The sequence below is a fragment of the Varroa jacobsoni genome, unplaced genomic scaffold, assembly GCF_002532875.2.
Source record: "Varroa jacobsoni isolate VJ856 unplaced genomic scaffold, vjacob_1.0 scaffold_1468, whole genome shotgun sequence".
Lineage (NCBI taxonomy): Eukaryota > Metazoa > Arthropoda > Arachnida > Mesostigmata > Varroidae > Varroa > Varroa jacobsoni.
Window position 1 is genome coordinate 587,356 of NW_019214370.1, and position 9,625 is coordinate 596,980.

The following is a 9,625-nucleotide window of genomic DNA, read 5'->3' on the forward strand; positions in this document are numbered from 1 at the left end:
ATTATAACTTTAAAATTAGCAGCAAGATAGCCATATTGCAGGCGCTTTGATTGAAATGCTTTATAAAGAAAAAAACCCAGAGAAAACGCAAAAAGTAATCTTGTTTGTACATGATTATAATACAGTTTATTGACTTCAGTGATGTTCTAATGACAACGCCTACTATACAATAGGTTTTGGTCTTCTATACTTTTTGTTGTGTTTTGCACAATTACATGAAAAATTACCACAGAGTCATTATCGATAACAGTAAAGCGTACTTTTTACATTTGGATACTGAACCATACCCTTCTAATTCACGTTCATCTATTGTTTGTTTGGTATTTTCATCTTTCTTTTCTATATTTTCTTGCGGTACATTCGGTAATTTTACGGTACTTGCCGTCATTATACGTGCTTATTTTAGCTACCATAAAGTGCGCTTGTCATACAGATATTGCATGGCAAACAGGCCGTATTTACAGTAAATATTTTATCTACTGTCCCTGTTATTTGCCACTGTCTCCGCTTATGAGGGACAAAAAAAAACACAGACTCTGTAAACCAGCCGAAGTTTTACTGCACTCGCTCTTGAATTCGTCTTCCTTTTCCACGGCAGAAAGATGATCAATTCGTCTAATAATTCTTGACCGTCTATCTGCCTTTTATCTGATCTCCAAATATTACTCTGCGTAAAACGGCATCGACTCAGCTTTGCTAAGTCCAACCCAATGATGCAAATATTTGAGTGAAATACATAAATCATCCATTGATATTTCGTTAATCTTCAACCTCCTATAAAATATCGATGCAGTAATTCACTAATACCTAGCACGCGTGTTGCCTAAATATACAGTAAATATAAAACAAAAAGCCCATGAAATGCCAAAGATAATCGTCTTTTGAGAGTTGTTACGGTTAGCCTTCTCAAAGCCTACAGAATAATATTTAATTCTGAGGAAAATCTTCACGACTGTTATTTATTGTGCCTGTTGTAAGTGTTGTTCTACAATACCCCCCGCCCCCTTTACACGGGTTTTCTTGTCTTGCTTTGTTGTCATCAATGTTTTTCTATAACCTATATACCTACGCGTATATCCTCTGAAAGGATGGCCGGTATAACCAATTGGTGTTCCTCTTAATTTTGCCACAACATCGCTGTTTGTTTGTATTTAGTTTAGTGTCCTGCTCTGTTTTTATTTTCTCAATTATTTATTCTTCTAGCTAACTACTTATATACTGCTACTTCTATATTTACTTTTATACTTGACGCATGCGCATGTGGGAGCGTCCCGCACGAACAAAAACACTGCCCATAATCGTCTTCGTAGAAGCATATTGAGAGCGCGTTTAGCGTATCAACCGCTCATTCCGTCAATACATGCTTCCATCTGACTTTCGCAACCTGCATCGCTGCAGCATTAGCTAATTGATAATCAACTTGAATTGAATATCGTTGATAATTCAGCTAGCCAGAATTGTGATTATTTTCATTATTGTTATTACTACCATCATCGGTGAGTTAATGCAACAGCCTAGTCATTGCCCTGTTAACCTTAGCAAAAGTTTTATTTTTTATTTTGATAAACCACACACTAGTTCATCTTTAGGCTCAATTCTTCATATGCATATTTGGAAACATTCCCTCACTGCATTCACTCAAATACTCCTGTCTAATTAAAGCAGGCAACCTTTTCTCTTGAATAATGTCAACCACCATATGCCCTATTCGCAGGACTCTGTATTTTCTACGTTTTTGTCATACTACATTAATCATTACTGTATTTGTTGAAGCTAAATTTTAGACAGAACAAGCATGGTGTACAAGTTTTGACCATCATACGTAGTAATCATTATAAACTAATAATATGTCTGTATGTCAGTGTGCCTATTAAACTGAAATAGCCCAACTTATTAGCCAAAGCAAGGAAAATTGCGATAACGAAGAATAATCTAGAGGAGTGATAAAAGTAAGGCTCTTCCAATAATAAATAATAGAGAACGAGTAATGGCTAAAGGTGTGTGACTGCTCTCCCTCCGCTTACGCCATGCGTCTCAATTCAATTCATAGCTTAAATCAACTTTGTCTCTTAAGCCTTCAGTCCAAAATGAACGATAGAAAGCTGCTAGACGATTCAACTGGATCAAAAGAGAAACTGAAGGACCTTAAATAGCAGACGATTTTTACGGCGATACTTTCGGTCCAAAATATCAGTTTCAATCACAAAGTTGTTGATGATAAATAGATCAAACGATTTGTTTGCTTTTCTGGTGTATATTCTTCTTCTAGCGAAGTTTACCTCGCCGTTTCATGCTTGCAGTACATTGAGGACAAAACCATTTGCCTTTCGGTGGTTGACTGATATTGACGCATGGATAGTGAAACCACTCGAAAGGACAGCCCTCGTTGTCGCAGGCGACCATGTCGCCGTAGGACACCTGATTACAAATGCAGTAACGAGGTTCATTGGGGTCATATTGCCATTCGGCGTTTGCCTGAGCAGGCGTGTCCGCAGCGACGGGGTCTTCAGTGGCGGCCACCGTCGACGATCCAAAGCTGTTCATGTGCGTACTCGTATCGCTTGTGGAGTCGAGTAGATGATGTGCTGCCGAATTTGCTGAACTCGTCTGATTTGCCGAGGGCCGCGCCCTATAACACAGAAGAAATAATGGGTTACGCAAGGTTGAAAGTCGTGAATACTGGTATGATTTGATTTCTCAAATACTGAAATAATTTCTGGTCTGCATTATACGATTTACTTTCTATTTTGTAAGAAAAATACTAGTCGCGTTTGTTTTCTACTAAATAAAAAAAGATATGCACATCATGCATAAAGCCTTAAGGAAAACGTTGACCTTTCCTCACTACTAAAGACTTACGTGACTTCTATGCTATAATCCTTTCGAATCTCAAAACAGACCATCATTCCAGCCAATACAAAAATCACGTGCTGTGGCATCCGCTAATAGTCATAGAATTTGACCTTTCCGATATAGCCGCACTTTAAAAGTTTCTGAAAATATGCAAACTTTACTCACTTTTTATTACTTTTCCTTGATGTAGGAGTGGCTAGAGGTGCTTCGAGTAACGCTGAAATTGATGAGCTGAGTGATACACCAGAACTGGTCCCACTCGCGGGCGTATTAGGTGTTTGTATTGAATGACTACCGCTTCCTGTCCCCGATACGGCAACGGCTCCTGCAGCAGCAGGTGCTCCCCCAGCCGTTGGTGTGAGCGACGCGATATCCCGGCTACCCAACGTGAATTCACGTGCGGCAAGGTTCTGTACCGCGATTGCCTCATAACTTGCCTTGAGCGACGCGGATCGTCGGCCCTGTTGCATCTGCTGCGTTGCAGCGATCGCCTGCGATGCAGCCGCAGCAATCGCTTGAGATCCGAGACCCAAGGGCCCCGAAGATACAAGGACGTCTGCCGACCGGGTTGAGTCCGCCGACGAGGCTCGACTTAATGGAGACGCAACCCGTGCCGGAGGTGCTAATGCATTAGGTGTCACTGCAAACACGAAAAATAAATTGCAGTAATTGCACCAACTTAAACTTCACAGATCGTGCACAAAATCACGTTTTTGTTTCTCTCCTGTACATATCCGGTATACCCAGGCAATGATACGTACCAGGATTCGTTCTAATTAGTGGTTCCGGTGCGTGCATCTTATCTATGTGCTGTTTTTTGTTCTCTGGAGGTCCGGATCCGCTGCTGTGTTGTGAGGCACCACTGTGTGATACTGAGCCATAAGTCGACGCCGATGCCCGCCGCTTCTCACCGTGACGTGACGGTTGTGGTGTCACGGCTGGAGGTTGTGTTGTTGTTGTCGGCGTCGTGTTATCCAATTCTAAAGAGCCTGTTCGTGTGAAAAGGGACAAAATCAGCCGAAATTGTATTGTACTTTTTATTATTATTTATTAGTATTAGCACGCGGTACTTTTATCAGGTTCATCTTTACTACTATTAAGCGTTCATGGAAGTGAAGTAACTGCGCACACGTCATTGGATTTAGTATAAATGCTTGAGCCTTAAATGACAATTTTATGATGACTCGAGATTAACATCATTTTATAGAAAGACAACTCACTATCCGCGAATCCAGTTCACACGTATAAGAACGAAAGCTATGCGGACGATATAAGTATAACCCGTATATTCTCAAGCATTACTCGCACTGCTTTTGCTTAATCTTTGTCACTAAATGCTTTGTTGTGATCCAAATTATTAATTACCCATAACTGTGAACCTTTGTTCCGATTGCTTCAAAAAAACCTTGTCTTTTCGAATATTTAAGACCTCAGTTTTGAAATATTTTCTGTTTAGTACCTTAAGAATAACCTTTATATACCCCCTTTTCTAGATAATTAAGCCCCTATAATTACCTAAATTCATTATCCCAATTTCTCCCTGGTTTACCAACTCCTGCACCAAAATTAATTATTAGATCCACCGAACTCTTATAGAGGCGTGTAGCAATTTTGCTGTAGCGACCATTCGCTGTAGACCACATCTGTTGATAAAGTAAATTTCGTATAGGCTTCACCATATATTTTAAGTAACTACAACATAGATAAATACTAGTACTTACGTTTCTCAAGGATCTCTGTAATGCCTGCATTATCGGCTTCGAGTTCAATCTTAAACTTCTGCAGTTCTTGGTCTAATTTTCGCAGATAGCGTTCAACAAGATCATATATTTGATTAGCTATCTGTACCTTTTCCTCAGCATCTAATATTACGCGCTGATAGTCTTCACAGATTCTCCGACATTCCTCATCCTGTTGTTCAGTGGATACACGTTTTGCATTCGCAAAAAACGCCTTCACGCGTTCATCAAGTGTGTCCACAGCGTCTGTAGGGATAGTAAGGCAAACGCAAATTTTATGAAACATAGCGCATCCCAGGATCAAATCCAAGGCGATACAAATGGCAATGTGAGAACACGTTAAGCAACTTAAGGCGATGATGAACATCTTACTTTTAGTGCTTTTGTACATCTATATTGTAGATGTTATATTAATTTTATTATATAACCGTTATATTAATAACGAAAACATGTTTTTAAGTTTTCCGTTTGGTACTGATATTAAGGATAGGTTCAGACTTCAAACACGTCTTATTTCTAAAATCATAATTACTTACACTACTTCTCAAATAGTATAAATAAGTAATAAGTAAACAATTTACTTTGTACTTGAAGGTCCATTTCGCGCATATCCGTGAATCTGTCGCGCAGCTCCTGAGGAAGGTGCTCAATCACTGAAAATCGAATAATCTTGAAAAATAGACTGACAAAAGTCGAATAATGTTCACGGCTAATAATAATGTTAATCATAGTTCAGGTATATGAAAAAAAAACGAATTAATTGTGCTGAACTCTCGTGTCGTTTTTAAGCAAACTACTATAACTAGATATTTTATCTTAATTTGGGCTGCACGTAAATATGGCAATGTACGAGCATTAATTTTGTTTAAATCGAGTTACCGAAGAGATCAAGCACTAATACATGCCAGACTGAACGGTCCAAATACTCGCCTAATACTGTCGGACTCAAACGCACTCCACTTGCTAAAAAACTGACGAGGAGGCGTAACCTTAGATAAACCCAATTCTATTTTCATTAAGCAAATACTGATAAAATCTTATGCTCATAAATCCGAAGAATCCAAGACCACTGCTGAACCTTTCATGAAACCTACAGGTTTAAAGTCACGAAGAGCACAGAATGACTCACTATCTGTGTCTACTCAGCAGAAAGAGGCTACTTCAATTCATTACTAATTTCAAACAAGGAAAATTAAAGACGATTCAAAGCTAGTGTGCAAATACTCATACAAGATGTGTAAATTGCGAACCACTAAAGGTAAAACGATATTAATTTTAAGAAGTACAAGGAAGCCGCAGGTGTGGTTTCATCTAATCAGCATGTAATCAGTACAGCAAGCCAAATCACACCCAGGATTTTACTGTTTTATTCATCAGATTAATATATTAGATACTTGTTATTCCTTAAGGTAAGCGTCATCGAACACTGGTAATAACGACACAAATGAAATGTGCAGAAAGAGCTATGATTCGTGGAACGACCGACAAACTAAGAAAGTAGGAGAGAGCAATGCACAAGTTTACATTTAGCGCGAAACTGTATTATATGTATGGCTGAAAACGAATACTGTTAAGCATAACACGATTTCATGATATCGTTCCTTCTTTTGCATCTTACTATAAAACGCATCCAAGAAAGTTTTTTTTGTTCATTTATTTATAGCGGCAAGCGATTATTTTCTCCCTGCCTATTCAAATTGGTCTTTGAATTTTTTTAATAAATTTAACTGCTTTCCGTTTGCTAGGGACTTACTATTTGCGCAAATTAAGGTTTAAATAATAATAACAAAAGAGGCCACCACAAGTAAAAAAATATGTATTTTGTGATATTTATAAAGATGAAATTTTAAATAAAAAATAGGGTATATCCATCGGTACGTCACCAGACAAAAAACAAGTATTAAAAAAATATCTCACGCTTCAAAACAAAAATCATAAGCATAGTACTGTGGATCAATAATTCAAGACAGAGGCGATCCTTGTAAATTCATGATGCTGGTCAGAATTCATATTTTTTTTTGGATAATTAATCAAAAAAGTCTTCAAAGCCAATGGCTGTCAACTACAGCATAGACTACATGAAATTTAAAAATGGCATTCATGGAATGGCTGAGTAAGGCTATGGCAACTCTAATATATATCCCTTTGTCTCAAATTAGGCCTAAAAACCATAAATCGTTCTTTATTATTACTTTTAATTATTGTACTTTATTTTTATTGGTACGTTAATTTTCTAATTATCCTTATTAGAATCGAAAAATCCACTCTAATATGTATTCTACAATATAAAGGTAGCACAAGTTTTTATTCCGGTTATTTCGGTTTCGTGTCCAATAGGCACAAGAAATCAGCTGTTTGTCCAATAATTGTAACACCTGTATATTTACCACTTGGAACTTCAATCGACTCCACATGGTTCGACTTTTGTTATAAAATCTTACTGCTGCACTCGTAATTGATGCTGCTAACAAAATTGCCAGTATTGCTAGAACGCATTGTTTCTTGTGTATGTATTTATACTTTATGAAAACATCACTTACTCTCTAAGTAGTCCTCCAGATAGAGCATTGCGACGGCTGGTGTTGCAACAACCCCTGGTCACACGCCTTCAGTTCACAAAAAAGCTGAAAAAGTCATTCGTTTATAAGTATAGAGGCTTAGCAGTACGCAATATGTAGCCATTAATGTTTGTCTCATAAGAAAAATTATTTTGATGTTTCTAAATTACATAAATTTCGTAAAATTACGTTTTTAACATGGTAGTAATAAATAAACTACTGCTAAAGTAATAACCATGCTTTGCTTTTCCCTCGTCATTGTATTCTAAATAGCTCGATTTCTGTGGTAGCCTCTTGTATTTTCCGCTCCCTCTTTATTGCCGTCATCACCACTAAATATATTAGTGCAATTACTAAATTCTATAACTCTGATTACATGTAACTGCTTTTCCGATTTATTTCATATGACTGTTCTTCTTTTCATAATCAGGTCTGCCAAATAATAACAACACTAATATCCACTGTATTTTCAGCCCGAGTTGCACTGTTATCCGCTGCACGTAAATTGTTTTGTCGATTTATTAACTGATCGATTGGCAAAACTTGCTAGCTTATATCAGCTGTTCATTCTTCCCCATCTCCAATGATTCCTGCCTCAGTTCACACTTTAGTAAGTCTTCGAATATCGACACAATCGATACTCTATTAGCTCATTCACGTTTACCAGAAGTACAGACGACAATACTCACATACAAGAACTCCGCCGCTACTCCAAAACATTGACATTGACATCAACAATAACAATAACAGAAGCCACAACGAACAGAACAATACTAAGAGCATTTGTGGTTATCGCCAGTGAAGTACCGGAAAACACCCCCTCAGAGTACGTTAACAACTCCACTATGCTACAGAAGAACCAGCACTCTTTCAAGGAAGTAAAACAGACCCTCACCAAAAATCAACCATACACAGCGGGCGAAACTCGGGGCTCGAAGCGTTCATCTAAGTTCAAGTTCACGTTCGAATCGAACCAGACCCGCGAACTACGCTTGGGGCTCTTTGTCTGTTCGTGTTCGAAATGAACCTGAAAGATATAGACATTTGTACGGAGCGCAGTTCTTCGACCGTCTTGATCTCCTTCCTGTTTCCCTAATGTTCTCGCCTTCTTTGACGGCCTATTTGATTCACATCTTTTCACAACCCGCGGTTTTTATTCATACCACTTGCTAACTAAATGTATAGAGCCTATGATACAATGGCGCTATAATCTAGCACACAGTAGATGTCGGACTCGATACACATATAGATACGGACACAAGTGTACAAATTAGGAATGTCGAATGCCCAGACCGATCGACCGACCGGCCGGCGGCCTCCTTCCAACACAGCTGACAGCAGAGGCTTGCTTTTTGCTTGAACCCATAGAAGAACAACTGCACTTATTAAAATATATCGGATCGAGCCTTCCAACAGCAGCAGCAGCGGCGGCGACGGTGGTTTGTTTGTTTGTAACCCTTTGCTACTGCGTGGCTTCGCGGTACGTGGGGTAGAAGAGACAGAAAGCCGGTATTGGTACGGATCATCAATTCAATTCCATCATGTAATACATACCCACCGCGTGTCCTGAACGGTCCAAGAGTGAAGCGTTGAATACACGGCGGAAGCTACTTTGCAGGCGAACTGTATTACTACCGACTACCGTTAGAATGACCTTTTACTCTAACTACTAATGCGATCTACTACCAGTCATGATTGTTGAAGCCGAACGTAGACACACAAACACGTAGACACTCAGCCAATATCGGGTTAGACTTGTCCTACTAATAATAGATGTCATTACATTACTGTTTTATAGCGTGTTATGGTGGACTCCTCGAATCGAACAATCTACTGATTTTTGTTGTTGTTAAATCTTGGCGCCAAGGTAGGCAGCACAAGACAGCGACGCAAGATGGCCGCCTAGTGCCTGCTTATTTTTCTACCTCTCTGCAGGCCTACGAATCCTTCACTCGACCACTATTAGGGGGACACTGTCAGATAAGTCGTGGTGATACTGGGCTGGCAGCCGCATTGAGTGTATATATAATGAATGAACTAACAATGTCTATGGACTAGCAGTGTATGTTATACGTAGGCAGTTGGAATTCGCATTCGAGCGCAAATTTACAGTTGGCCGTATCGTACCGAATACGCACCAAACGCGAGCTGGACGAGGCGATCAAGGACGCACATAAGCTCGGCGTTTTTTTTCTAAAGGGCCAGCAGTAGATTTGGCAGAGCGAGCGAGCTAGCCTGGACGAAACTGCACACCGCTATCTCTAGCTCCATCCAGCTCGAACGCGACACGGATAATGCAGCAACTAACAATAAACAGCGGCTACTGCTCGCTAACCAAAACCGCAGACGTCAGCAGCGGCATGTGGATGATGATTTTTGCTGTGACAAGCGTTCGCGCGTTGAGTATGACCCCCGGCTACGAAGATAGGATTCAATACAGTAGAGGCCGGCGGGTGATTCGCAGCGACAGCACGT

General features: G+C 39.5%; 1 protein-coding gene across 5 annotated transcripts; it reads right to left on the reverse strand.

The window, feature by feature from the left end:
- Positions 1-95: 95 nt before the first annotated feature.
- Ing3 (Inhibitor of growth family, member 3) lies at positions 96-9,517 on the reverse strand. Of its 5 annotated transcripts, none has more exons than XM_022850577.2 (7): positions 9,289-9,517; positions 7,133-7,216; positions 5,174-5,245; positions 4,575-4,838; positions 3,615-3,842; positions 3,019-3,493; positions 96-2,629 (listed from the first exon to the last, which is right to left on the reverse strand). In XM_022850577.2, exons 2-7 carry the CDS (start codon positions 7,158-7,160, stop codon positions 2,266-2,268), a joined length of 1,431 nt encoding a protein of 476 aa, XP_022706312.1. In that variant the 5' UTR covers positions 7,161-7,216; positions 9,289-9,517; the 3' UTR covers positions 96-2,265. The 5 variants fall into 5 exon arrangements, with proteins under 5 accessions (XP_022706312.1, XP_022706313.1, XP_022706314.1 ...); XM_022850578.2 differs by lacking the exon at positions 9,289-9,517 and adding an exon at positions 8,705-9,243; XM_022850579.2 differs by lacking the exon at positions 9,289-9,517 and adding an exon at positions 8,046-8,678.
- Positions 9,518-9,625: the final 108 nt, after the last annotated feature.